Source organism: Suillus clintonianus (genome assembly GCF_016758775.1).
Source record: "Suillus clintonianus strain FC179 chromosome Unknown DEU56scaffold_18, whole genome shotgun sequence".
Lineage (NCBI taxonomy): Eukaryota > Fungi > Basidiomycota > Agaricomycetes > Boletales > Suillaceae > Suillus > Suillus clintonianus.
This window is the reverse complement of record NW_024539242.1, coordinates 198,101-225,232: the sequence shown is the minus strand read 5'-3', so window position 1 is coordinate 225,232 and position 27,132 is coordinate 198,101. Positions and strand designations below refer to the sequence as shown.

The 27,132-nt window shown below is 48.7% G+C and overlaps 10 protein-coding genes across 10 annotated transcripts; 3 read left to right on the top strand and 7 right to left on the bottom strand.

Moving 5' to 3' along the window:
- Nucleotides 1-367: 367 nt before the first annotated feature.
- DEU56DRAFT_754054 (uncharacterized protein) lies at nt 368-1,104 on the bottom strand (the record flags this gene model as incomplete). The annotated part of the gene is made up of 2 exons (XM_041349764.1): nt 368-411; nt 462-1,104. The coding sequence occupies 2 exons, from the start codon at nt 1,102-1,104 to the stop codon at nt 368-370; spliced, it is 687 nt and encodes a 228-aa protein (XP_041210999.1).
- Nucleotides 1,105-1,685: 581 nt separating this feature from the next.
- Nucleotides 1,686-2,422, bottom strand: DEU56DRAFT_195577 (uncharacterized protein). Its single transcript, XM_041345016.1, has 6 exons — nt 2,374-2,422; nt 2,218-2,315; nt 2,142-2,168; nt 2,047-2,091; nt 1,872-1,997; nt 1,686-1,818 (listed from the first exon to the last, which is right to left on the bottom strand). The coding sequence occupies exons 2-5, from the start codon at nt 2,279-2,281 to the stop codon at nt 1,882-1,884; spliced, it is 252 nt and encodes an 83-aa protein (XP_041210998.1). The 5' UTR covers nt 2,282-2,315; nt 2,374-2,422; the 3' UTR covers nt 1,686-1,818; nt 1,872-1,881.
- Nucleotides 2,423-2,609: 187 nt separating this feature from the next.
- DEU56DRAFT_195544 (kinase-like domain-containing protein) lies at nt 2,610-6,015 on the bottom strand. The gene is made up of 7 exons (XM_041345015.1): nt 5,247-6,015; nt 5,130-5,196; nt 4,784-5,068; nt 3,993-4,725; nt 3,645-3,928; nt 3,358-3,586; nt 2,610-3,308 (listed from the first exon to the last, which is right to left on the bottom strand). The coding sequence occupies exons 1-7, from the start codon at nt 5,921-5,923 to the stop codon at nt 2,869-2,871; spliced, it is 2,715 nt and encodes a 904-aa protein (XP_041210997.1). The 5' UTR covers nt 5,924-6,015; the 3' UTR covers nt 2,610-2,868.
- A 1,871-nt stretch (nt 6,016-7,886) lies between these two features.
- On the top strand, nt 7,887-8,514 carry DEU56DRAFT_910298 (uncharacterized protein; the record flags this gene model as incomplete). Its single annotated transcript, XM_041357165.1, has 3 exons — nt 7,887-8,093; nt 8,161-8,437; nt 8,486-8,514. The coding sequence occupies 3 exons, from the start codon at nt 7,887-7,889 to the stop codon at nt 8,512-8,514; spliced, it is 513 nt and encodes a 170-aa protein (XP_041210996.1).
- Nucleotides 8,515-8,810: 296 nt separating this feature from the next.
- On the bottom strand, nt 8,811-11,945 carry DEU56DRAFT_732390 (peptidase M24, structural domain-containing protein; the record flags this gene model as incomplete). Its single annotated transcript, XM_041348269.1, has 23 exons — nt 8,811-8,972; nt 9,024-9,145; nt 9,195-9,239; nt 9,290-9,316; nt 9,366-9,412; nt 9,464-9,470; nt 9,522-9,562; nt 9,679-9,782; nt 9,839-9,879; nt 9,935-9,956; nt 10,005-10,060; nt 10,107-10,168; nt 10,216-10,415; nt 10,472-10,525; nt 10,579-10,754; nt 10,808-10,948; nt 10,994-11,143; nt 11,189-11,240; nt 11,293-11,324; nt 11,377-11,408; nt 11,460-11,541; nt 11,595-11,663; nt 11,720-11,945. The coding sequence occupies 23 exons, from the start codon at nt 11,943-11,945 to the stop codon at nt 8,811-8,813; spliced, it is 1,950 nt and encodes a 649-aa protein (XP_041210995.1).
- Nucleotides 11,946-12,009: 64 nt separating this feature from the next.
- On the bottom strand, nt 12,010-13,884 carry DEU56DRAFT_789143 (magnesium transporter NIPA-domain-containing protein). Its single transcript, XM_041352522.1, has 7 exons — nt 13,615-13,884; nt 13,469-13,559; nt 13,399-13,413; nt 13,273-13,348; nt 13,064-13,224; nt 12,725-13,016; nt 12,010-12,675 (listed from the first exon to the last, which is right to left on the bottom strand). The coding sequence occupies exons 1-7, from the start codon at nt 13,696-13,698 to the stop codon at nt 12,114-12,116; spliced, it is 1,281 nt and encodes a 426-aa protein (XP_041210994.1). The 5' UTR covers nt 13,699-13,884; the 3' UTR covers nt 12,010-12,113.
- DEU56DRAFT_789141 (RNA helicase) lies at nt 13,885-17,855 on the bottom strand. The gene is made up of 9 exons (XM_041352521.1): nt 16,769-17,855; nt 16,228-16,710; nt 16,116-16,178; nt 16,022-16,068; nt 15,005-15,971; nt 14,670-14,953; nt 14,501-14,619; nt 14,344-14,449; nt 13,885-14,296 (listed from the first exon to the last, which is right to left on the bottom strand). Exons 1-9 carry the CDS (start codon nt 17,392-17,394, stop codon nt 13,968-13,970), a joined length of 3,024 nt encoding a protein of 1,007 aa, XP_041210993.1. The 5' UTR covers nt 17,395-17,855; the 3' UTR covers nt 13,885-13,967.
- A 265-nt stretch (nt 17,856-18,120) lies between these two features.
- On the bottom strand, nt 18,121-21,885 carry DEU56DRAFT_870254 (uncharacterized protein; the record flags this gene model as incomplete). Its single annotated transcript, XM_041355614.1, has 10 exons — nt 18,121-18,782; nt 18,843-18,992; nt 19,059-19,515; nt 19,569-19,665; nt 19,716-19,891; nt 19,949-20,078; nt 20,131-20,359; nt 20,415-20,616; nt 20,989-21,500; nt 21,552-21,885. The coding sequence occupies 10 exons, from the start codon at nt 21,883-21,885 to the stop codon at nt 18,121-18,123; spliced, it is 2,949 nt and encodes a 982-aa protein (XP_041210992.1).
- Nucleotides 21,886-23,942: 2,057 nt separating this feature from the next.
- DEU56DRAFT_732261 (uncharacterized protein) lies at nt 23,943-24,598 on the top strand (the record flags this gene model as incomplete). The annotated part of the gene is made up of 2 exons (XM_041348260.1): nt 23,943-24,254; nt 24,311-24,598. Coding segments are annotated over 2 exons (600 nt in total), but the record flags the coding sequence as incomplete, so codon positions are not given.
- A 985-nt stretch (nt 24,599-25,583) lies between these two features.
- On the top strand, nt 25,584-26,582 carry DEU56DRAFT_910292 (uncharacterized protein; the record flags this gene model as incomplete). The annotated part of the gene is made up of 2 exons (XM_041357164.1): nt 25,584-26,491; nt 26,537-26,582. The coding sequence occupies 2 exons, from the start codon at nt 25,584-25,586 to the stop codon at nt 26,580-26,582; spliced, it is 954 nt and encodes a 317-aa protein (XP_041210990.1).
- Between the last annotated feature and the right edge of the window lie 550 nt (nt 26,583-27,132).

Below are 27,132 nucleotides of genomic sequence, written 5' to 3'. Positions count from 1 at the left end.
TGACATGGCCTGTTATGTTCTTGCTGGAAGAAAAACTGAGTTTGAGTGGGAGAGCGCTGAAGAATGCGTTTTACGGAGCAAATGTCCTATCTTCTCCAGCGTTTCTGCGGTGCATAATACAAGTTGAGCCACTCTTTTTTCCTGCGCAGTCAGAAAACATTCTACTTCAAGTTGCGTAGTACATGCACATTCATTTCTAGGTAGTATACATTGGCATGAATCTCGAAGTGGGGGATGGGGGTGCACCATACAATTGAATTGCGGGTATTGAATGTAACGGTCCACGTACTGCAGTGTACGTCTTTGGTAAATCGGAAACCCAACTTATACTCCTCAGACAATAGGTCTCTCAACTTCAAAGCCCACTTCACGGCAGCGGTGACACCCTTTCATGAGTAGCCTGCAGCAAATCTGAAACGTCTGAGGGGTACTGAGAAAGTCACTAGTCGAGGGCGACTTACTGGACAGTAGTAAATCTTGATATATGGATGTCGCTCCAACAGCAGCGGCTGACATTTGGAAACTCTGTGGTTCCAAATATTCAAAAACATAACCCCCTGGGTCACGCCGATACTCATAGGGTGATTCGCCACTCCACGAATCCCACCCGTCCTCCACGAGCTCGCTTCCACCGGATGAGCGCGCATCATTCGCGCGTTTTACGAATTTCTCGAAAACGGCCATGACCGAACCGCAGAAAGCGAGAAAACTAAACTCTTCGAGTCGATGCGGGAGGTGAGGCACAGTCGCTGGGGAGAATTCGAATTGCGCATCCTCAAGAAGCCTCGGAAAAGTATGAATGTAGAAAGTACGTCCACCCGGGCGCAAGGGAGGTTCAACGTGCAGCATCTTCCTTTCTACGATCAGCGATGATCCTAGGGTGAAGTAGCACCCATCGTTCACTCCTGTTGGCTTCTCGGGGGAGATAACAAACAGAAAATGTCCTTGACGGCCCAAGTCCTGCACCCCAACGTCGGTTCGCGAAACACGCAATGCTAGGAAAGGGAGGGAATTCAAGGACGCGGCCTTTTCAAGGCCATAGTGAGATGTCCAAGTAGCCGAACGGTGGGGAAGAAATTTTGCGATCACGAAAGAGTGAGGCATTTGAGATAGGGAACGACTATCTTCGTTCGTGGTTCGTGGCTGGCTAGGAGATTCAGAGACTAGGGATTTTAATGAAAACCTCGCACGAAAATTTATTTGCAGGAGTGGCCCCCATTGTGTTGCGGAGTTGACATTGATTCGCTGAACACCAATTGTGGGTGACTGTGGGTGTAAGTTGCGGCGACTCGGATTTTATGGAAGTTTTTAGGCTTGACTCATCGTCCTATATACAACCGTTCCCCGGGTCCGGATGGCACGACGGGTTAGACTCGAAGTCACCCGTCGACACGACCTATGATTAATATAATGCCTCGGATTGTCTCGAACCTTTGACCATGGGAAGAGAAATGAGGTTTTTAAGGGTTGCCACAAACACATAGATTGTGTTAACCAGTAACATAGTTTGCACTCGCTTGCTTTATCTCTGGAAATATCCATTTCCCCCGACTAGTGATAAATCCAGTCTCGGTTTGGCTTTAATGAAAGCACTGATCCACAGATCCTTTTCGGTGTGCTCTCAGATTATACGACTGCATCCGAGAGGATCATTTTCTACGCGGGGGAGCACTCTCTTTCTAGCCACCGAAGAGCGCGTGGGTCGTTACGGAGCAGAGGTCCTACCTTCTCCAGCGTCTCCACATGATGTGAGTTGAGCCACTCATTTTCCCGCACGGTCAGTACTGATAAATCGATCAGCTTCGTTTGGATAAGACACTACTTCAGCATTAGCTTATCAAGACGCGATCTATCTCATCCGAAGCGCTCACCGTGACATCGTCACATGATTATAAAAAGGTACCCGTTCCCAAAGTTGTTTGGTGTCTTAGCCTCTCGAACGATGACGACGCTTTCAATGCGGATTCCGTAGCGTCCGTCGGCGTAGTAGCCCGGTTCTGGCGCGAATGTTGGCTCGTTCGTTGCATTAATACTCGGTCCACTCACCATTTGAAACGGTCATGCCCACTTTCAAAGAGGTGCTGTTATACGCTGGAGGTGTAGATGAGCAGGATGACTAAGAAGTGCAGCACGGAGCACACCTACGCGGGTGCCGATACCGTGCGGGCCTTTGCAGCACGTCAATATCCTACACCATACCGAAGGAGCTCGACTTACCTTCATGAACATTCAGGAAGTGGCCAACATCGTGACCAGTCTCATGTCTACCTTTCAGCGGCATGAAAGCGCAACAACTTTGAGCGATGAGGAACTACCTGTAATTTGTAAATTCGATGAGGAGATTGCAACAAGGCTGATCAACGGATTGCTCACCCCATCCCTCTTGCCATAGAGCTCGTCTCGCAAATGAGTCACTAAAGTGAAATCAGCTTGAGAATTTTGTCTGACGCTGCCAGAAGCAGATCACTACGGTGCATCATGCTCTAGAGATACGACACTAGCTTCGTCACGTGCAGAACGTGACACAGTCACACTTAGTGTCACAGCAGCTATCTCTACAGTAATACGGTATTACGAGTTGAGACACTCTTTTTCCTGCTGGGCTGCAAGGGGAAACCCAAGTAGCGGGAGGCGACGGCTCTGTCTATCGAGGACCAACTACAACACGTAGTAGCAACTGACTGCGAGCCAGGACTCCAGCCACTGCGCCAGGACCCCAGGCACACCCGCGGAGGATCTGCGTTAGACCACCCTTGTACACTGCGCAGTCACAAACCATTCTACTTCAAGTTGTATAGTACATGCACATTCATTTCTAGGTAGTATACATAGGCATGAATCTCGAAGTGGAGGATGGGGGTGCACCATTCAACTGCATAGCGGGTATTGAATGTAATGACCCACTGGCACGTACTGTAGCGTGGACACATCGTCTTTGGTAAATCGGACATCCAACTTATACTCCTCAGGCAACAGAAGGCCTTTGCGGGAATTTCCATCCTCCCAATCAAAGCTGCTGTTTTCCGTACACCCTTCCTTGTCCATTATCTGGCTAAACAGCAGTCTTAGCAAGGTATAGTCCGGCTTGTCTTCGAACTTTAAACCACGGCAGTGATCGAAGTACGTAGTGAACTCCATAGGTGAGCGCGCGAGCAGGTCACGAAATGCTGAACCAGCTTTCATTTCCCCCATTCGAAGTAGTTTGGCCTCGATGCTTGGTGAGTAGACGCCTTGCCAAGGCAGACGTCCATGCAAAAGAAATAGTAGGACGTTGCCTAATGCTTCAATATCGTCTCGCCGTCCTTGTTCTGCATCCTCATTAACCCGAGCAGGAGTTAGAGTATAGTCACCACGAACCTCGACCAAAATGCACGTTATAACTCGCATACTGCGGGGTCCCCAGTCCAACGCGACCTTCGCGGAACGGGATATGTGCTCCTGTTAATGGGTCGACGTAAAGCTTCGCCAAACCAAAGTCGAATAGATAGACGGTGTGGGACTTCTCCCCAAGACCCATCGCAAAATTTTCAGGTTTGATATCCCGCAGGATAACCCCTCGTGAATGCACGAACTCAATTCTATCCAACTGGAAAAATGTACGTAAATCAATCCAAACGAGCAGGGAAGGTGTCCAGCACACTGACCATTTCAACAGCGAGCATAGCTACCGTTTTCAAAGAAAGCTCGCCTCTGCATAGTCTTCGCACCTGTTGAAGATTTGCACCTAATTGATCGAGAATCAAGATATGGGATCCTCGATCAATACCACTCCATTTGCACGATGGTATCCCTGGGTGTCCGCGTAGCAGGTCGTACACCAGAACTTCATAAGGCAACACGACGGGCGCAGTCGGTGTGTCCGATGGGACCTCCATTTTTACTGCGACCTCCGAGCCGGTGAGAACGTGAAAAGCACTTGACACATTTCCTGTCACGTCAAAGCGCATCAGCAGCCATATCTTTTGGGAAAACGTGGGTGCATGTGAACATACCAAAGCTCCCCATTCCAAGCAATTTCGTCACTTGATACATGCCACAAACGCGGAAGGCCTTGAACCGAGCCGGAGTGCGTTCCACTGGTAAAGGATGATGAGCAGACGGATTTTGTAGCTGCGTGTGTAGAGTTTGCAGTCCGTCAACCGCTAGGGTTGGGTCACTTGTCCCAAGCTTCACTCCCGATCCTATGCATCCAGGACGTTGGACCAGAACCGTTGGGAAACCTGCCACGCTTGCCGGTTCCATCACTCGGTAATGATTGGATGTCACTACAAGAACCTGAGTCCTATCAGCAGTACCGCATTCCAAGAGGTCCGAAAACATTGAGTGATTTTGGCCAAAAAGATCTGAAAGTGGCGAAGGCTGATCACGCAAAGTAAGACCAGAAGGAAGTTGGGGAAGTACAAATGATTTCACGTCTGGGATCGGAAGACCGACCAGCACATAACCCTGATCCAGGAGCGTCTTCACAGCTGCTTCTGCATCGGCATATAAACCAGGTTGCAGGATAGTCTGGACAGCTTCCCGGAGGACCGTTTCGCTTAGCGGCACTTCCATAAAAGCACAGACATCCTCCAAAGCGTGCCGCACGATGTCGGTATAGGGTGCGTCAGCATGATCTCTGTGTCTCATAAGTTCGCATTCGAGATACACTTCAGACAAACGGCGTTTGTCTGGATGCGTTGGTGATAGCAGCCCCATGGCATCATTAATGGCACCATCACGATCCTGATTCAAGTTGTGTCTCAGCAACTCGCACGCATGATACTGAAATGCAAAAACTCACCAGGATGGTACCAAAGATATCAAAGGCGATAACTCTAGTGGACGGGGCGGACACAGGAGGCATGTAGTCCGGGACGACGCCGAAATCAACATCGGGTCCATCATCCCAGTCCCCTTCTTCTGAATCCGAGTCTTCAACAGCTGGGTCACCGTCAATGGGAATCTTCGTCGACCAGAGAGTTAGAGCATGTGCCTTGAGACTTTCATCGAAGGTCGGCAAATTTTCGACAAACGAATAAGCTGGCAGCAGCGCACCGCTTCGTCGGACCCCACACGCACGATAATGCTACGAAAACGAACCTTTTGTCAGAAATCGTGAGCAATATTTCATACCGATCGTGACCTACGTCTCTTGACTTCAAAGCCCACTTCACGCCAGCAGTGACACCCATCCATGAATAGTCTGCAGCGATTCTGAAACGTCTGAGGGGTATTGAGAAAGTCACTAGTCGAGGGCGACTTACTGCTTGTACAGTAGTAAATCTTGATATATGGATGTCGCTCCAACAGCAGCGGCTGACATTCGGAAACTCTGTGGTTCCAAATATTCAAAAACATAACCCCCTGGGTCACGCACATACTCATAGGGTGACTCGCCACTCCACGAATCCCACCCGTCCTCCACGAGCTCGCTTCCACCGGACGAGCGCGCATCATTCGCGCGTTTTACGAATTTCTCGAAAACGTCCATGACCGAACCACAGAAAGCGAGGAAACTAGACTCGTCGAGTCGATGCGGAAGGTGAGGCACGGCCGCTAGCGAGAATTCAAATAGCCCATCCTCTTGAAGCCTCAGAATAGGAATGGCATCCGCTTGAAGCCTCGGAAAAGTATGAATGTAGAGAGTACGCCCACCGGGGCGCAAGGGAGGTTCAACATGCAACATCTTCCTTTCTATGTTCAGCGACGATCCTAGGGTGAAGTAGCACCCATCGTTCACTCCTGTTGGCTTCTCGGGGGAGATAACAAACAGAAACTGTCCTTGACGGCACAAATCCTGCACCCCATCGTCGCTTCGCGAAACACGCAATGCCAGGAAAGGGAGAGCTTTCAAAGACGCGGCTTTTTCGAGGCCATAGTGTGATGTCCAATTAGCCGAACGCTGAGGAAGAAATTTTGCGATAACGAAACAGTGAGGCATTTGACGAAACCATCTCCTTGAGCGAGGGTTTATAATATACCATTGATATTGGCATTGGCTGCCCGACCCAAGTAGCCTCAGGGAGCTGCGGAGTTGAAACTGAACAGTTGTGGGTGACGCCCATTTGTTGCATAAACGTTTAGGCCTTAGATCCTGATGTGGCAGCTCCTGAGGTCTGATAGGACATGCGCTCCGGTTCCCAAATCTGCAGGAGAAACAAGGTAGGGTGTGTCATAATTGTACGTACTAATGAAAAGGACCTTGCCGGCTCATCATCATTTTCCGTCGATATCGCTAGGGGCGTCATCCTCTGCCCACCGCTGCTCGAACAAAAGTACTGCCGGTTGTACCCGGAGACGGACTCGTCATGGCTATGCCCCTAACAGTCATAGTCACCTTCAAGTTTAGAGCTCGTGTGTAATGGTCATCGTCTCTGATTTTCTTCAGTGTACTTAGGACATACCTTTTCTTATCAGTAGATCACTGATTAGTACGTATCACATTGATCGTTTCTCGTAATTCGGCGGGTGAAAATGATTGTGCTTCCTAGGTCCCTGTAAAGCCCCCAAGACTGCCCGTATCCGATCGAGTTGCAATCGGACGTGTACTTGTGCACACACAGCATGTCACGTTTATAGGCATTCCGAACAGCTGAAAATTTGCAGCCACATCAATTGTTGCGATGAGCGCTCAGCCCCTTGTATATAAGACCACGGATCTGCGCAACTTCCTTCGAGTCATAAATTTGAATTGAATCGCCTTTGGAAAATGATTGATTATGTGGCGCAACCATGTAGCGGACCTGCGAAAAAACGACTGAGTCACTGGCAGGAAAAACGAAAACACCTGGAGATCAACTTCGGAGATGAGTCACCCTTCCGGCTGCCACGCACGCAGCCAGAGTCTGAGAGGAACAGCACAAAATTGCTGAGGCTGGACTGACTGCGAACCAGAAGCGTGATATCGATCGAAAAGGGCCGAATCAGATATCAAAGCAGCAAGAGCAATACAACGAGACGATTAATTGAAGGGGGATAACGGCGAGCGCTACGTTCTTAAAGTAGCGCCACATTAGAAGATAGGGGTGATAACAGGGCTAGAAGTGGGCATGAAGGCGGAGACAATCTGTCCATCAGTGGCCCCTGCGAATGTCCCCAAGTGGTGAGGAACACTTTCAAATAGACTGGTGACCAGCATACTGTAGTACTACAGTACTGGCTTTCAAGTGCGGGAGCCGTTGACTCATTTTGAAGTGAGTCCTTCGACCTTTTCAGCGTCTAATATGTGGATTGTAAAGATATTATCCAAAATTTCTACGCACTTCAAGTTGAGTTTCCCCCTAGAAGAGAAGGAATAGAAATGTTTCGCGTACATTCATAAGTCCCAGTAGTCTCATTTTTTCTCCTCTCAATCCTCCAGGTTTCCCAATGGTCTACTTGAGCAAGCCTTCCCTGGCCCAGCAATTCTCCGTCCCGTCTTGCCAATTATACAGACGAGGCGGATACTGTCGGTCTGATGGAAGAGTGCAATAGTTGCCGACATGGTTGCAGTTCATTTCAAGTGCAGAAGGTACATCCTGGAGAGCCAAATCAGTTACTCGAGCTTTTACAGTGTTCGAGGTCTTTTGTAAAATCCCATCAGCGCTCAGACATTTTTTTAAAAGGTGGCCAATGATTATTTGATCGCCGTCTTGACCCTATGTGGTCCTGGAGCCGCAGGAAACCAGTACTTGATGGCAGGATGGTATGTGCTATCCGTTTTTTCTGTGGCACTTCTATGCTTCCGCTGGGCGCCCATTTGTTGGACATCAAAGCTTGCACCCCTGACTTGCACCCACTCGTCTTTTGATTGAATGATAAGAACTACAGCTTTCAAGCTTCTTTTTTTGAGTCCCATTTCTTGAATATAAGACTCGAGGCTAACATTCATTTCGACCCATCTTCAAGCTTCATCTCCAGGCCAAATGGCGCATCCAGCTGCTGGAGACATTGTGATGTATACACCCACACGCATCGTCTTCGCGATTGCCTCAGGTTCCTGGACGGGAAAACCAGCACGGAAGAAACGTCCATGCGTTGTGCTCTTTGTCAACCCGCACACTGCTATGCAAGCAGTAGCCCCACTATGCGGAGCAGTGCATAAAAATGCAGGTTGGCAAAGACGTGATGGGGTGCATCGCTTGCTTGGGAGACAATATTGATGAGTACTTACGTTCAATTTTTTTTTACCAATTGCAGATGGTCGTGAATTGGTGGCACCCTATACTATTTGCCAACACTGGCGTCCCCGTACCTCCAGATGGTGCTCTTATTCAACGTCAACCAATCATCATTACCTATAACCCCTGGTATTCAAAGCCGTCATTTATGTCGGACTTCAAGCCAAGTTACATATGGGCTGGAGATTCCGGTGAATGGGTACAACATCAGACGTCGCAGCAATTAGAAGTAGTGGGTGAATACCTGAGAGTTGACGCTGGACAACTCAACCACCTGGTGTGCTGGCAGAGTCACTGTAGGTTGTTTCAATTTTTTTTTGGTCGCCAGCTAACAAAAATTTTAGGGGCTCTCTGGAATCCCCCCCCTGCATAAAGTGATAGGCTCGAAGTCAGCCACGGTAGACTATGGACAATGCCTCGGACCTTGAATTGCTGGAAAGAGAACTGGTGGGGAGATGTAGCACCCTCGGAATCCCAAGTGTTCCATATTCATTTCATTTATGTATTAACAAGATAAATGGTTTCCACTTGCCCGTTCTGTCTCATGGTGTCCATCGAGTGCAACGAGTGATAAGTTCCGGTTGGGCTTGGCGTTCATGAGAGCACTGATGTACAAATTGTTTTCGGGGTGCCCTTAGATTAAACGACTGCATCTGAGGGGATCATCTTCTACACGGGGGAGCACTCTCTTTCTAGCCACTGAAGAGCACGTGGGTCGTTACGGAGCAGAGGTCCTACCTTCTCCAGCGTCTCCACATGATACGAGTTGAGCCACTCCTTTTCCTGTGCGGTCAGTACTGAGAAATCGATTAGCTTCGTTTGGATAGGACACTACTTCAGCATTAGCTTATCGAGACGCGATCCATCTCATCCGGGGCTCACCATCGTCACATGTTCAAAACAAAGGTACCCGTTCCCAAAGTTGTTTGGTGTCTTAGCCTCTCGAACGATGACGACGCTTTCAATGCGGATTCCGTAGCGTCCGTCGGCGTAGTAGCCCGGTTCTGGCGCGAATGTTGGCTCGTTCGTTGCATTAATACTCGGTCCACTCACCATTTGAAACGGTCATGCCCACTTTCAAAGAGGTGCTGTTATACGCTGGAGGTGTAGGTGAGCAGGATGACTAACAAGTGCAGCACGGAGCACACCTATGCGGGTGCCGATACCGTGCGGGCCTTTGCAGCACGTCAATATTTTACGCTATACCGAAGGAGCTCAACTTACCTTCATGAACATTCAGGAAGTGGCCAACGCCATGACCAGTCCCATGTCTACATTTCAGCGTCATGAAAGTGCAACAACTTTGAGCGATGAGGATTTACCTGTAATCTGTAAATTAAATGAGGAGATTGCAATAAGGCTGATCAACGGATTGCTCACCCCATCCCTCTTGCCATAGAGCTCGTCTTGCAAATGAGTCACTAAGGTGAAATCAACTTGAGAATTTTGTCTGACGCCGCCAGAAGCAGATCATTCACATAATGTAACCTAAACAACACATGATCAGGCTGGTCAGAAGGGGGATGGGGAAGCAGACACACCTGATGTTCCGGTTGGAAAAATAGCAGTGTCGATTGAGATATGACCTTGCAAAACACGTGTGAAAGCTCGTTTCTCTTCATCAGTAGGGGTGCCAAAATGCTGTGAGGAAGTCTTGAGATAAAACGCTTCTCTTCACCACTGGTACGTTTGCTCACCAATGTTCGAGTCACATCAGTTGTTCCATCAAGATATTGTCCTGTTGGTGGATGGTCTTGTTAAAGAGGTACAATTGTGAACAGAAAGTATCACACCTCCAGAGTCACATAAATATATCTGATATTCCCTGCGTGAGCATGGTTCACGTCAATTTGGACAACATACCTGATCCTTTTTGATGATCGCGCAGTCATCCGGGTCCGGCGAATAATGTATCACAGCTGTGCAATGATCAATGCGTGTTTAGTCCCATCCAAGTTCACGCACCAGCATTAGGTCCAGTAGACGAGATTGTTTCGAATGACAGTCCACGGAACAAGTCCAGCTCACTACCAGGAGGTGAGCTGCAGCAATGTAAGATATCGTCCACACTGACGATCTGAATTCTTCCAGCTGAGCTGCGCCTTGGCTTTCGTTCAACTCAACACCGCTGTTAAGTTGTTCCTCCAACCAGGCGAAGTAACGGGTTAGGGCAGCCCCATCGCGAATGTGACATTGTCGGAAGCCCTCGATCTCCGTCTCATTCTTTATTGCCTTCATGGCAGCTACTGGCGACGGAATGAGAACGGCATTCTCCTGTATTTAGTTGGCACACAGTTAGTCATTATCACGGACTGTCACGGGGTACATACTTGTCCAATTGCTTCAACCACAGCTAAACTAGTCTTATCGCCCAGTAACATGGGCTAAAGCGGATAAAATATCAGAATTGAGTTCAAGCATGCATTAGCTGACTCACTTTCTCTTTGTTGGCTCCAAGGGTCCTAGTGAGCTGTTTCAAAGAAGGAATGAATGACTCATATGGACGAATCTCAACATCAGAGCCCATGGACGTCTTGATACTGTTCTGGACCTGAGCGTCATTCATAAAAAGTATTGCTTGCGTTGGGGTCACGACCGCATACGCGAAGAAGACTGGAAAACGTTCTTTGAGACACTAAATCAGCGTGACAGGTGTCTGCAATTACCAGGGTTGAAGTCAATATCTGTACCACGAAGGTTGAAAAGCCACGCGACTTCGTCAAGAAGCGTAACAACCGAGGCAACGGCATTCTTCTTCGCGATCTCCGCCCGTAAGCGCTGAAGTTTGCTCTGGAATGTCTCTCCTACTCAAAGTATTGGTCTTAAACTATGCGTAATCATATCATGCTTACCGGCATATTTAACGTCCAAAGGGAAAACACTGTTATGAGGATGCGGGGGTCGGTCCTTGCCCCAGACGATATCGACAGGGTTTTGCTGGAGAGATACAAGCTCAGATCCCCTAGGTTCAAGAGATTTTTTGAGACTCTCGGCATCCACTGCTATCATGTCAGCTAAACAACGAGGAGAAGTGGTAACACCCGTACCAGCTGAAATCAATGTAGGATCGATGCCAATCCGTGTCCCTTGCTCGAGGTGCTGTCGTAGTATTCGATCAGCGTAGGGTCCCAGAAGGACAGGAAGGATTGACTTTAGAGAGAAATTCCTGCCATGTGGGCACATCTTCCTCCCAAGTAAGTCAAAAGACATCAACACGATGAACGAACTACTATACCTGGCAAGCCCTGTTTCATAAGCTTCCAGTTGCTGAGGACATCTTTCGTGAGGACTCATACAGTCAAATGAGCTAGACAGTACCTGTCAAGTTGCTGGGAGGCTTGCAAGAAGTATCTCCCATCTGTGAAGAGGAAAGCGTCCCTGAGGGTGATGATAGCACACCCTACCATGACTCTCATATCAGATATCGTCAAACAGATCATGGTATCTTCTCACCGGCTGAACCATTGAATCCTGAAATGAATGCCCTACGCTCGTCCGAGTGTGCTGGATACTCGCTAAAATCTTTAGAACAAGAAAGGTTCAGAAACACTTCTGCTGAACATGTTAAGTGTGCATACGCTGGTCCTCGCTAGGAACAACGAAAGCCTTGACCTTGTTCTCTGGCTTCTTCAACAGTTGTCGTAGCTTCGCCAGCCGCTCGGTAGTGTTGACAGTGCGAGTCCCACTTGCGCCCATGGTCGTTGTTGTGCCAGATGAGAGTCGGATGGTCTGAGCAAATGCAGGGGTCAGGAGATATCGATCTCGATGTATTCTTGGGGCCCTGCGTGTGCATGGACACCACATGTGTTCTACAACCTATGCCAAGCACCTGAACCAGGAACTTGTTCTCACATCCTTTGCAAATAAGCGTTTGTTTGGTTTCACTCTTTCACAATTGAGCTTTCAATAAGTTAGACAAGAAGTTGATATCTATTATAAAGGTCCGTTAAAAGGGTAAAAGACTATGGTAATTCATGATGGCCGAGGAGAATTCCGTGCGCTGCCCTGCAGCGCCGGGGAATTGCTATGACTTCGAGAGACACTTGGTCGTATGCGATGCTCTGAATGCAATCGAGTCCGTTCATCTACATCACTATCATACTCGTACTCTTCTTCGCTCTCCCGCAATCGAGACAGTGGCACGTTGTCGCCTGTCTCCTCCTCCTCGAAGGCGTTGAACAATGTGTTGCTCTGTGCGCGATATATTGAAGAACGACGGCCGTGGCCAGAGGACTGCAGGGCGCCGTCTGGTTGTACCTCAGATACACCACCCCAACCATCTAGAGACATGCGGCCCTGGAGGCTGATGCGGGGATTCATGAGACCACTTTCTAGCGTGGAGTGACCGTTTGGCATGCTCGGAGGTTCAGTTTTCCGCGAGATATTCAAGAGGTGAACGCCGAGGAAAGTGACAATGAACCCGGCGAGGAGTGTAACGGTATTTGTGCCATCCGTCGTATTAAATCCTTGGAAAAGTATAAGGGACGCCACTATCGTTGCCGTGGAAAATCCAACATAGTACATGGGATTTACACTGTGAAATGGTGAACCACCCATTGAAAAAGACGTGCGGACGGACGTACACATTGGTAGAAAATGTGTCCAGTGCTTTATTGAAGAAGTTCATCTGCACAAGGATGCACCCAATGACGACGATGCCAAACGCATATGTGCTTGGATGGGTGAACTGGTTGTTCCCACCAAATGTTAGTTTAACGGCTACACCAAAGCCCTTGATGGCCATGATAGACACGGAACCAACTACGGAGCATATAGATATGTAAACAATAGGGTTGGATCGGCCATAGCGTGGGGCAACACCAAATATCATGACGAGCGAGAATACGAAAACCGTGAAACAATACAGCATGAACCCTGCGGACCAGTCAGTGTCACACCAATAAGAGAAGACCAAGACTAACCGGGCTGTATAGCATATTGTAAAATCTCGTCCACGGTCTGAACCTCTTTGTCTGGTGGTGCGTGGAGAACAATGATCAATGAACCAATAAGGCACAGGGCGCATCCAGTCCGTCCTAGATGCCCAAGCTCCTCATTGAGCAAGAAGGACGCCAGTATGGCACTGCAGAAGCATCAGCTGATGGAGTTGTGATACCTATAGCATGCTTACCCGATTAACACACTAAGTGCGCCCAATGGTGTCACCAATATTGCGGGAGCAAAAGTGTAAGCAGCGAAGTTTGCGACTACAGGCTTCGTTATTAGCTGAACAAAGGGGGTAAGAGATGATTATCACTTTCTCCAAGCACCACTGTACAATCGTTGAGATGATGTGATATTCCGACAGCTCATTTAACAAGACTCACGAGTGGAAATCCCAGCCCACCATATTGGATTCCGGAGGTAAGTGTAATCATCGGAGGCAGATGCGCTTCGTGCTCCTGCATCAGTAAGTCCCTGCATCCAAGACCACTAAGTTCCGGGAAGTTCAACAAAGCTCGAGATGGACAACCTTCTTTGTGATGATAAAACTTGTTCCAATGGCTAATGAGCTGGAGACTGCCAGAGCCAATCCGATGTACTTGTCCTCGACCATAATGCGACAGAAGAATGTGAAAGCGAAAGAGAGGAGACACGGTCCTGCCTAGCTGCACGAAAAAAGAGTTGTCGAGGAAATTTCAGGTTCGGTCTTGGTTCGGTCCACGACGACTTGGACGTACCCCCAAATTGGGCAAATGCAGTAACACCGCCCAGTACAGCGTGAGATAGTAGTCACAGTACAATGAAACAAAGTATTGCAAAGGAAATTACCCAAGTTTACAACCGTGTTTTATGAACATATTATTACAGTACTAGTAAGAGAGCCTACTCCAGTTCCCTCCATGGCCTGTCAGAGTTTGCGTCGTCGTCGTCGTCGTCGTCGTCGTCACCTTCATTAGTTTGCACATTCTCCGCCACGACCTCCTCAATCCTCCGAGCAAGAAGATTCATGTCTGTCAATGCAGCCGCTCGAACATGTTGGTCGTATTCACCACTCTCATCTACCGTCTCTGTCGTATCCCATGTCGGCCCAGGCCCAGCCCATCCTCCGTTCAAGTGTACATAATTCAGGAACGACCGCCAAAGAGGATCTAGGGACAAGACATTTGGGTCTCCGACCACAATCAACAGAGCTTGTGCTCGAGTCACAGCAACTGAGAGCATTATGAGCATTATTCGTGCAAAAAACCGGTCCACTAACCATTGAAGCGCCTCGGATTCGCAACGAAGCCAAGGGTATGTTTGAGATCAAACGCAACGAAATCTCGACTACTCCTGACCGTCGATATAATGATGACTCGGCGTTCCTGATAGCTAAAATCGGCCATAGAACGACACACGCTTTGAAATTTGCTCACCTGGCCCTGAAACTCTTCTACACTGCCAACTTTGACCTCGTCAGCCACGCCACTGAGCCTCTTGCGAATCTTGACACACTGAGCGTGATAGGGGGTGATCACGCCAATCTCATTGTGGGCTGTCGTGTTGTTATAAATTTCGAACGGAATTGAATTTGTGTTCGCTTACCAACTCTGACCTGTCGATCATCTCGGAGTTGATCGATGTATTTGCGAACTTGAGTAACCTCATCAATGTTGAAGAAAGAGGGCGACGAAGCCTCGCGATCATCCTTGCCAGATATCGAGTGGAAGATGATCGGGAATTTCTTCGAGGGCAGTTTGTTCCAGCCTTCGAAAGCGCGTATGATATTCTTGTTGCCACATGACTCAAGATCATTCGCGTAAAATCGCTCGTTGGGAAACTTCAAAATTGCGGGATGGGACCGGAAGTTTTTCACAAGCTTGACGACGCTGCTCATAGATCAGTAACCTAAACGAAACAAATACATGGGCTATGATCACCTCAGGCCATGGCCACTTTGAGCTTCATACGCATTCATCGACATCAGACGTTCGAGATAGCTTCGCTCCAGCCCAAGCTCCCTTGCAATGTTGGATCGGATGATAGGTCCTAACTGCTTCGGATCTCCCGCCAAGACGATGTTCGTCGCATTGTCGGCCATGGTTTTGATCCCAATCATGACTTCAGGTTCAGTCGCCTGACCAGCTTCATCGACGAAAATATGCGTGAAATGTCCGCGGGGAATGCCAATGCCGTACGGAATAGATGCGGAGACACATGTGCAAACGATAACTTTGTAGCGCTTGAGGATTGGGATGGGCGGGACAGAGAAGCAGCCCTTGTCTTGCCCTTCCAGCGTCTTTCTGTGCGTGTAGCGCCGCAACTCATCTGGCACCTGTTCAAAGTCCCTTGAGGGTGCGTAAAGTCTGAAAAGTTCGTCGGGTCCAAGGGTGGACGCCAACCGGGATGCAATGATATCAGCAGCAGAGTTGCTGGGTGCTGTAGCAAGAATACGTGTATTTGGTTTATGTTTGAGCAGTTGCTTCATAGCCTCTACTATTGTTATAGTCTTGCCAGTGCCCGGGGGGCCAAAAACGGCAAATGGTGCTGAACCCGATTGCTGTAGAAGGATAGATGTAACGGCTTGGAGCTGGGGTGGGTTCGTAGCAATCAACGAATTGAATGGCATAATAGGGCCCACGCCAGGACGAGGGGCAAGCGGTAAAATGTGCGCCTTTTGAGGGAACAAAAACTTATCGGACGCAAATGCGGTGTCCAGCGCCTGGTGTTGACGGCGCATAGGAATGCGGTTGAGCTTGAACCGTACGGTATATCGCTGCTGCTCAGACCAGCCACCGAATGACCTGTCGAATCGTAACCCGACGGATTCCTGTTGAACAAAATGTACATGGCCTTCATACCAATGGCCCTCGACAGCTCCGTGTTTTTGGACAAGAAAACGATCACCTGACAGTACGATTAATGATAGCAAGAACAAAATAAGTAGACGCCCAAACCAATCAAAACACTTGGGCGTTTTTCCGCCAGCCCAGGAACTTTCACACTACAACACAATGAGTTCGAACCCTTGAGTAATATCAGTGTGCTCACTAATAATACGGTCTGTGATGTTCTAACTGAGCGTCAGGAATGTCATAGTGTCCCAAATCATGCCTTGAAAGCTCGTATGAATAGAGATAAATCAATATGCAACTCTACTCACTCCATGCGGTACTCCTCTATCCAAAGCAGTGTCTTGAAGTAACGCGAATACGTCGAAGAATCGATGACCCTCGGGAGGAAGACTCTTCTGATGTGGTCCAGCGCCTTTCCAGTTGACGTTTCCGATAATGCAGCTAAGAGTGACTCCGATATCTTTGCCGGAGGCAAATTGACAGTGTACGGTATGATGGTTTTAGAAGGTGGGGGGACGCCCGGCACTACCTCCTTCTCAGGCTGTGCACGAGTCCGTTGGCGAGGTTGGAAGGGAGCGATAGGTTTCAACAGCTCATGATCGGCTTGGCTGCCCACAATGGCCTTCAACGTCCTAGCGATGACGAAGGTTACACGCAGTGCCGTGTCTTCGAAGAGGATTTCAAGACGATCATCCATGCGCCCAGAGTGGGGTGTCGAAAACCGTACACCAATTGCAGTCGGGCGACGATATCCCAATACCGCCCCTTCCGCTGTGGTTGTAATAGCAAACCTACCAACGACGTCATTGGCTTCGGTGATCAAATCAACAAAAGGGGCAAAGAGCTCACGGAGATTTCCCACCCACGAACGAGGAGGACAAAGATACCTTCTTAATGGTCACCCGCGATGAGGGCACCGTGGTCTCTACTGTCAGAGTTCGCGATGCTCCCCGCGCAGCGTCGGCATTTTCCAAAATCCCAAAATCTAGTCCTTCTGAGAGAACGACGCCGTGCTTGTCCTTCTCAGCTTCCTCGAGGGCAGTTTTGAACGCGGTATAGCCCTCCCTCCTGCGATGCTCGGCGGATTGAGGATGAGAAGCCCACAAGCCTTCTGGGATCTGTTTGTCACAGACACCACACAGTACCTTGCCAGGGAGCGCCTCAGGAACAGCGGGAGCTACCTCAGGCAATACACCTTGGTTCTGCGCATTTGTGCGGTGTCGTTGTCCTTGGACGTGTTGGACCCAAGACCTGTGACCGGAAACGGAAGTGTCACAAATAGTGCAATGGTACTGGTGTCCATCATGGCCAGACAATTTACGGCGATGCTTTTTGCTGGCGAGATGCGATTCGTACCACTTGGTAGACGCGCAGAAAACGCCACATAGCTCGCAGAGGTGGACGTCGTGGTACCCTTTGCATAGGGGATTGGTGCAAGCCCCGTGGGCTTCCAACTGCGGGCAAATTTTGACCATAGTGAACGAGCAATAGGTCCTAGGACAAGAAGAGAGCGCACTGCAAAGTACTTATTCCTCGTCCGCTGGATAGCTGTCTTGTATCCTCTTGTATCGGAGCAACGTGGCCAACACGAGGCTAAGTCTGGCCAATTGAGTAGGTGCAAATTTAGGGTGCTTCCATATTCCAATAGGAATGCGGTGGTTCAGAACTAGGTACTAAAGAACGTGTTGAAACTACTCTCTTAAGCACTCCAAGGAAAGGTCAACAAAGAACTGAGAGGACAAAGGGATCGGATTCGCAGCCATGGAGATTGTCGTCGGTTACGCGAAAAAGCTTGACTTGGGTTTGTGGAGACCAAGTGGAGATGACGAGTGTGACATGTAAAAGATAATGTTATTACATAATAGTGTGAACGATCAAAGGAGTGCGATCACGGTTCCGAAGAAGCCCAGGCCCGCTTTTACAAGGTATCTCTTGGAGAGCGCAATTAACAGTGATGGATACATCAGTAAAATCACGAAGTTCTTATTTGACTTTGAGCTTATTAATCAGTCTTGGACTTCAAGCAAAAGTCGCACATTGCCGCAAAGGCGTGACAAGTCGTAAAAGTCGAAGTTTTTCAAGGCACGGAAACTGCTCAAAGACGGTAAATGGACTCGAGAAGAAAAATAGGATTCAAGTCGCTACAAGTACTAACAAGATGTAAAAGTCACGAGTAGTACAGTGAGAATCCGAATTAAAGATCACGATGCGATTTCAAAGGCATGATGATCAACATACTTATTAACATAGTAGGCCCGAAAAGCATCGTAAGACACGTGCAAGGTGATGTCGAGGGGAACGAAATGGTTGCCGTAGATAGGAATGAGGTGAGCAGCGCGATAGATGGTGTCCACATGAATGACGCCGTGCAGAGGTGTGCGGTTGGCGTTGTAGGCCGGGCGAACTATCCACATTCCCGTCTCTAGGTCAGGTGTGTCTCCAACAACATCAAACCAGCGCACAACAGCGCACGGATACGTGATTCCTCCATAATTGAATGAGAAGAAGGCGAAAACCCTCGCGACTTCAAGCCCTCGGATACCCTCAGTGTCTGATCCTGTGTTAATGAAAACACAGTCATAGCGTGAAAATTCACCCCGCCACAAAGGACATGAGCGGATATGCTCCACTCGCATCCCACCAATCCCACAAATATCACTCGGTGCATAAAATCTTGAGCACGCGGAGTTGAAGACTGAGATTTTCCCTTCGTATCTGGGGCAGGCAGCAAGAGGGATTTCGTGCGGGTCCTGGGTGTCGTTTGGGCGTGTTTGCTGAAAAAGAAAGCGGCGGATTAAGGCCGGGAGAGAAGGAAGGTGTATTTCCTCAGCGAGAGCCAAGACACTCCGCGCACGCTTTGTTTCTGTATGTGAAGCTGGGTTAGACTCTGCGGTAAGTCTAAAATATAGATACAGATACTTACGAACTGTCCGTGCGAGCCGAGTGTGTGCTTGTAATACAGTCGGGCCATGGTCTACGGCTGTATCGTTGTCGTTGTCACAATTGACAGCTTGATTTGGCAGGGGAACACCAAGGTCTTCATCATCGAGGACATCAATATTGGCCGACATACCTATTCAGTGCGCACCGTTGAATGAATCAGTTTGAGAGACGAAAGTTAATAATAACTAGTACTCACCAAGAGCCTCGAGTTCCGCTGAAAGGCAGGTACCAGCCAACATCTTACGACTGTCAAAATCAACACGCGCGGCAGCTAGTTTACTAAGACGCTGGTTCGTGACCAGCATCTGACCGAGCGCTTTGTACTTACTCGAACGCCTCCATGGTTCCTTCACAGCCTTTATGTGCTTGCTCTCTGTGATCGATGAACACAGTCCGTTCGGGGCGCCGAAGAGTCGAATAACGTGCGCGTAGTGCATTAGGGAGTGTTGCCGCGGCAGCGAGAACGTTGGAATAGTGCCCGAAGTGTTGAAAATCTCGCGGTATTGATGGAAACGAGAGACTGCGTCTTGAATCTCGTCCAGGGTGTTCTCGGTGATAGTGTTTCGACGTACGAGGTAGCAGAACTCGAGCAACGCGCGGAATGCGCGAACGACATCTATCGGTACGTGCCCCTCGATTGCGGGTATGTATACCTAATTAAAAACATTTCATCAGCGCAAATAACGTGTAAGTGGAATGAAATTACCTTCATGAGAGCTTTAGAATCGTCCCCCGTCCATTGCTTAAAGCCCCGCCCTTGCGGGAAGCGGCGCAGACCCGAAAACGATGCAACAGCTGCTATTCTGTGCGAGAAATGAGTCCATGACATAGTAGGAAGGTGTGAAATTCGCACCTATGATCAATATCATCTAAGATGCGGTCTGCCTCAGTCCTCCCATGAGTAAGGACAAGATACTTCTCCACCCACGCCACCAGGTGATCCTTAAAGGCACCTTTGATAACTTGATGTAGAATGTCCGGGGCAATCACTTCGTGGATGTCGGCACGCGGAAAGTCGTTCGTGAAAGGCTAAAGATCAGAAGCGTTAGTAAGTAGATTGTTAATATCGGGGTAAAATTGACTTACAATCAAGTCGGCGACTATTCCAAACTCTACCCACAGTTCTCCGTAAGTACCCGCTTCAAACAGGGCTTCGTGGTATTCGCGGCATCGAAGGAGCGAGGGAGTGTCGAGGCTGTCACGATGTGAGCAGCATCTAAAAGAGTGTCAGTTCGAGTGCAAATGTCAATGAGGTAAATGACAGTCACCTTGGACACCAGAAGTGAACTATACATGCAAGGAGGACTTGTTCCTCGTAATCGGCAATGTATGGGCCCAGGCCATAAATCACGCGCCGAAAATGACCATCTCCGAACTTTGTGACTTCAGGTGTTGACATCCCAGGCCGAAGTGATGCGAGTATCCTAGACAGCGAGGAATGAAATAGTTGGCGACGGAATTTGCGAAACTTTGGATCCTCCGCGTGTTTCTTTGTTGCTAGACAGTTGAAAATCAGTATTAGCGAGTTGGATTGCCAAACCGATGGACTTACTCTTTGGCATTGCGAGGAACCCAATGACCACAAGTGCGTCTCGATGTGCGCGGCGAACGTTGTTGCGAACATTCCCTATTGAAAGATAGAGGGGATAATACTCGTTGTTGCCGATCGCAACAGAAACCGTCGTCTTGTCGCTTCCGAGGATGATGGGCACGAAGGTGGAGCCAATTGTCTCTGGGTCTCCAGCAATGATATCCTGTAATAGATAGAGTTAGTTATATCTAAGAATAGTGAAGAAAGAATGTGAAAAACGGCAAGTTTTGATGGTCTATTGCAGAGAAAAGAGGGGGGGGGAAGAAAAAAGGTGAGTTCTGGTGGTCTATAGTGAAGAAAAGAGGGGGGAAGAGGAACGGTGAGTTCTGGTGGTCTATAGTGAAGAAAAGAGGGGGGGAAGAGGAACGGTGAGTTCTGGTGGTCTATAGTGAAGAAAAGAGGGGGGGAAGAGGAAAGGTGAGTTCTGGTAGTCTATCGCAGAGAAAAGAGGGGGGGGGAAGAGGAAAGGTGAGTTCTGGTAGTCTATCGCAGAGAAGAGGGGGGGAAGAGGAACGGCGAGTTCAAAAACACTTACCGCCTGATTCCAAGCCCAATCAGCCGACATGAAATCTCGCAATTGCCGCTCATCTCCATTGGTAGAGTACTCGCGATAAGGCCGGTAGTCCATTTCGTTAGAGTATGAAGGGTTCGCCAACATGTTGCGAACAACCTCCCGCGGATCTCGGTACCAGACGTCATAGCTCCCATCCATCCAGGGTGGGTAGCCATCAGGTTTCTCTCCTGTGTAGGCGCATGAGAAGCCCTCCCACTTCACGTCGCCCAGTGCAATTGAATCAATTGTTGCATAAAGGTCTTTGTGATCTGCAAACGGTGGGGTGCCACCATGTTGGAGAAGTGTTGTGGCCCAAAGGTTGAGAAGATGGTCGGCCTGTCCTGCTGGAGTCTGATTGCGGATATAAAAATACTCGGCGGTTTCAAATTCCACCCGATTTCGAAATGGCGTCCAGTCATTCCGAGATTTGGGCTCCGGAGGAGGAGGTGCAGTACCCTCAGGGAGAAAATGACCATGGGCGTCACAAGGTCGCCCTTATAGCTTGTAGTCAGAGTCTGAACAGAAGGAGAAATGCGAAAACAAACCATCTAACAAAGTATGATAGTTGCGATAGAGGGAGTTTCCAGGTCCGAAAAATTCTGCGTGTACGTTGGGGGGGGGAGAAGCTCTTAACTCCTCGTTAGAACCGTCCGGTTGACCTAGAAGATCAAAGTCATCCTGAAAAGGATTGTCGGCAATGTCGTCATGATGCGGTTCTGGAGAGGCTGGAGGGGACACAACAGGGTGGGCTGATAGAATATGCTTAGTGCGTCCAGCAGTGGTCTTGAAGAAACGTTTGCACCCCATATGTCCACAAGGGACTTGAAAGGCACTGAAGTTTCGCCGAGCAATCTGAGTGCGAGGCACGTTTTCTGGCATGCTGAGGAAAATAAATAGCGGCAAAGTGAGAAGGAGAAGTGCTGAGGACCAGAGTGAGGCTCTTTGCAGATAGTGTACTGCTAACACGCACAAGTGTTGAAGGCTAATTACATATTATTCAAAGTGTTTGTTTGGCACATTTGGAGGGCACGTACAAATTCATTTCGGACCATTTGGGAACCCTTGCTCTCACCCAACTCAATTTTCCACTGCTCTTGTATTCGCTGGTACATCTTTAATGGCTGAGCCGACCCGTCGCACCCGCGCCAAAAACGCTACCACTCACCCTGGTCAAATTGTTCTTGACGCCCAACCGAAGCGCCGGACTACCAAGGCAAAGGCCGCCGATGAGAAGCGCCTCAAAGCAGCTCAGGAAGCCAAAGAAGTACTGGCTATAGCGGGGCTTAACAGGCTTGCAGAAATGCAGGTTGACATGGAGGAGGCCCAGGCCCGGGTGACAACGGCAAAGCCCAAGGCCGTCAAGCCACGTGCTGTACCTAAGAAGGCACGAGGTGCTGTTACTGCTGTGAGCGATCAAGCTGCTCCAGCAGAGGTTGGTGTCAGTGCAGCTAAAAGCAGAGGAGCGGTTGAGGAGCCTTCAGAAAATGTCGACGAAGATATCGATATCCTGGCGGGTGATGAAGATTCTGACAATGACAGGAAGAGAAAGAAAGGACGAAACATACGATCACTCAAGACTGCCATTATCGAGGCTCGCAAGAACATTGCCGTGACTGCAACGGCTGATCACAATCAGGCACGTGCCAGTACAAACGAGAAAGGCAACTCCTTACCGTGAGTTTGTTCTTTTCAAACCATCATGTTCATGCTCATGCTCACCGAGTCTACACTGTTCTTTCGCAATCTAACGTTGGAATCAAGGGCCAAGTCAACTTTGGGTGGCCGCATTCAGAATTGGAGAAAGAATGTCTACTTTGATCCGCAGAATCCAACCACTCAAAGTGGTTCGCTAACCACCGCCAGTCAAGTTCCTCCTTCAACCGTCTTCTCGAAGTCTCAGGTGTCGCATACCTCAACTGGTACTTCTCTACGCTCAAATCCTTGTGATCTCCAACTACCGGCCCCTAAATGTGTACCCAACACACATGAAGAATTGACGGACTCGGATGATCTGGTCGGACGATTCGGAGATGAGGACGTCGATGATTCCCTTGAACGTGATGTTGCAGTATCTACTCAGGGCAAGATATCAACCAGACAGGTGACCATCAGTTGATCCTAGTTCGCTTATACTGATTTTTTCTACTAAGTCTACTGTCGAAATTACATCCCGTGACATTGATCCAGACCTCGTACCGCCACCTCTAGCTCAACGGCCCAGCACTCGACCCACTTCTGCGAAGAGAAAGCAAATGGCTGAGCAGATTCGCGACATCTCTGAAGATGATGATCTACTGACTCCACAAGAGGACGAGGACATGGATGACATTGTCGAGGTGTCCTCAAATGAAGACAACATGGAGGTTGACGAAATAGAGCCAGAGCTCACGGAGGCACCAATTCCAGTCAAAGTGCAGAAAGCTACCACGGTGAAAGCTTCACGTACTACAGCCATGGTATTTGTCCCCTCGTTTCGCATCTTTGCTACTAACTCTGTTGCAGACATCAGTTGGTACCACATCCCATAGCAAAGCACCGCTCTCTAGCAAAGCGCCGCCCTCTAAGAAAGCAAAGATCGAGAAGACACCCATGAAGTCCCAGCATTCAGCGCCCACCGCCAAGCCTAAGCAGGACGGCTATTGGGTAGAAGAAACAATCAAGGCACGTTCGACTTATGTCAATGGTGACCTTCCTCCAGGTTGCCACAAAGACAGCAAATGGGCCAGGGAATTTATACCAACGGTCTGGCTCTGGCTCGGTGCTCAGGACGACGTCTGGACAATCAGCGATACAAACCTTCTCCATGCGTGTCACAAAATTTTCAAGGTTGTCTATCCGAGCATCCGGTACAAGGTTACAATATCTGGCTCAGTTTTCGGTGTTGTGAGTTCATCTTTTATTCAATTGATGGTGTTCTAATTACTTTTTTTTAGGTCACTCAGCGCGTCAGTGATTGGCGCAGCAACTTTGGATCGACTGCAGCCACGCTGGTGGTCGATTTCTTCAATCTAAACAGAGATACTCCGCCACAGGAGCTTGGGCAACTCTTCCTCCATCAATACGCATTTCTGTACCCCGATCCTGAGAACATCGACAAGTCTGAAACCTTCCGCTCTGCCTTTGTGCAAGAACTTCTCGCCTCTGCCCATCTTTCCCGGATCGCTGGGCATGCTAATGTACCTGCTCTTGATACTGATACTCTAGCGGAAAGTGGCATCATTGGAGCCCTCGGTTTGTGTGCCGTCTCGGTGTGTCCATGTGTCCACATGCTTTCATTTATGTTGATTTTTAATACTACTACTAGCTCGAACGTGCCTTCACTCTTATTGCCGAGAACACTGTCGCCATTGATGTCCCTGACGCGCCCGCTGTAGGGCGAAAGGCTCGTTTGAAGACACCCAAGACACTGAACAGAGCAACCGGAAAGGAATCGGGCACTGAGCATGCGTTTTCGGTTGCCAAGTGGGGCGCAAAAAACTGCCGCATTCATCAAAGGGGCACAGAAGAAGGACACAGAGGCAACAAAGCTGACGATGTCAATGGCCTACAAATTCGTGAAGAAACCTGGCTTCGACAAGCACAACAGCGCTGACTCGGTGGATGGTATGGACGACCGTGCGGACATCTGACGTGCTCCTTTAATCGTGCCGGTCATCCTACTAGCCGTATTAATTATCTTTTCAGACTGTTGAATCGCCTTGTGACGAATTTCCCCCCTCTTCGTATCTCTTGTCCATGCATTTCCGGCGCCTTGCAGCTGTTTTTCGATCTATCTAGACCGCATTTTAATCGCTTTCTTTCGAGTTTAGATGGCTTTGTTCTGCTTGAACACGTCTTGGTACACCTTGTGACACTTTACAATTACTGTTTTGGCGAAGTTTGAATCAATCATGTGCTGCCTTTTGGCGAGTTTTTTTGTCTTGAGCAATGCTCAAAAAGTCGAGTCAAGGTGAGCTAAGACGATTTCGAGAATACGCGTGGCCTTGTGGCGTCTTGTGCACTCGAGCTCTTTTCACAGCTTTTATTACTGTTAAAGTCAAAAAAAGATGCCTCAAGTCATCCGGGATTTTCCTGATGTAGCTCAAGGATCATTGTTCTCGGATGTGACTGAAGCAACGCGCTCCATGCACCACAACCGCCTAGACGCCCTACCATAGGACCCCTGATAATGCCTTGGGAACCCAGTCATCGATCCGGACAGAAATCGACCCAAATGACCATTTGTCCCAGGTTACAATCCGGACTTTTAGGGTCTGATTTTGGGTCTACCTGGGTCAACCATCCGGACATCAGCAAGGTTGTTTGCGAGCCAGGTCGCCATCCGGACACGGTGTTCTTGTCGCATGGTACAATAGTGTAGTGGGTGTAATGTATGATGTCACGTTTGACTGCTGGAGCGGTGGAGCTCTGGAGTTCGAACCACACTTTTTACCATCTGCCACAAAACTGCTCAATATTAATCGTTATGATTCGGAGTGTGTTGTCCGACGGAGGCTTCATATTGGACAGATTGGCCTGTCAGACATGCAAATTGAGTGAAAAAAAACAAACCATACTTTTTCTTCAACACTCCTAACATGAATGATGTTATTGATCTCATACAACCTCCTATCTTTAATCCTCACGAGTGGATTGGGAAGGGAAAGATATACGATAAAAATACACTTCCGATGTCAGTACTCAACGCTCGTTCCGATGCACTCGTTATTCCATCCACCCACACCCAACACATTCCTTCTCATCACCTTCCTGTTGCCGATTTTCTGAAGATATCCTTGCCTACTCGATCCCCAACTATTGTCGCTGTGAAGATCAAGTGTTGGTTCAGTCATGACCTTCCGGACCGTGACTTCTCTTACCTAAATACCCGGCCTATTCCCTCTGCTGAATTCCTTGTAGAGATCAACAAAGCCTTCGATCAAGCATGGTTTGATGGAGCTCGGTCATTGATAGACCCACGGTATAATGATGGCAAAGATCGACTGCCTTTATGGACCTTGACATGGTGGCGCGAGTTAACGACTGTCATTCGTGCACAGTCCGCATGGAGAACGAGCGAGGCGTGGCTTGCGAAAGCATCGTTGATGACTGGAGAGGCTCCTGACATGACGGCGCATGTCCAAGATATGTTCCTTGCCGTGCCGTGGAATAGTAAAGGTGGTGGATCCACGTCAACATTAGAGTTCACGCACCTACTTGGAATGGGATGGATAACGGACGAGCTCATAGATTCAATGATGGCGCACCTTGCTCACCGTGCCCACGCACAGTCCCATGGAAGACGAATTCTAATCGAAAACTCCCGACTCGCAGAGGTTATCAAGGGTCTCACGATTTCCGGCAACGTGCATCCTCTGCTGTCCAAATGTCAAGAAAAAATTATTACCTTACACTACGAATTGCTGTTGTTCCCTGTTCACGTTCACGGTAACCATTGGGTCGCGGTTGCTGTCGACTTCAACAAAAAAAACATTGCTATTGGTGCGTCAGTATATCCACAAAGAAAACCAACAACTTACGAGTGTACTAGGGGATTCCTTACGGGGACCACATACTTCAGTCATTTTTCCATGTAGAACCCTGGCCCAGGACATGCCAAAAGGCCCTAGAACCATGGCTAGCCGGTCACCGGCCGGAGTTCATGTACTATGTAGAACCATGGCTGGCCGGAGTATATAGAACCATGACTGGCCAGTGTAGATATATCAATACTGGTATTCTTATAATTGAAAGCAATACTAGTAGCTAGCCTTATACCTACTAGATGTAGAATCAAGGCTGGCCGGTCATTGGTGTCTGAGTTGCATACTACTGGCCAGCTGGCTTCTATAGCATGTAGAACCATGGCTGGCCGACTACTACTGGTTGCTAAGTTTCTCAAATCTGGTGTTCAGGACCCTTCCATATTATTCCCACACCCCGCATTTTCGATTTTTAGTCACCTACTGTGGGAATTACCCCACAACACCCAAAACATCGACCATTTTTGGGAATCTCCACAATATCAATTATTCCCACACCTTTCTCACCTCACTGTAGCTTCACCACCACACCACAACAGGTCCCCCTTCATATATAAGTAGTAGTTCAGTATATATATGTATAATATAATATAATAGGCCGCTT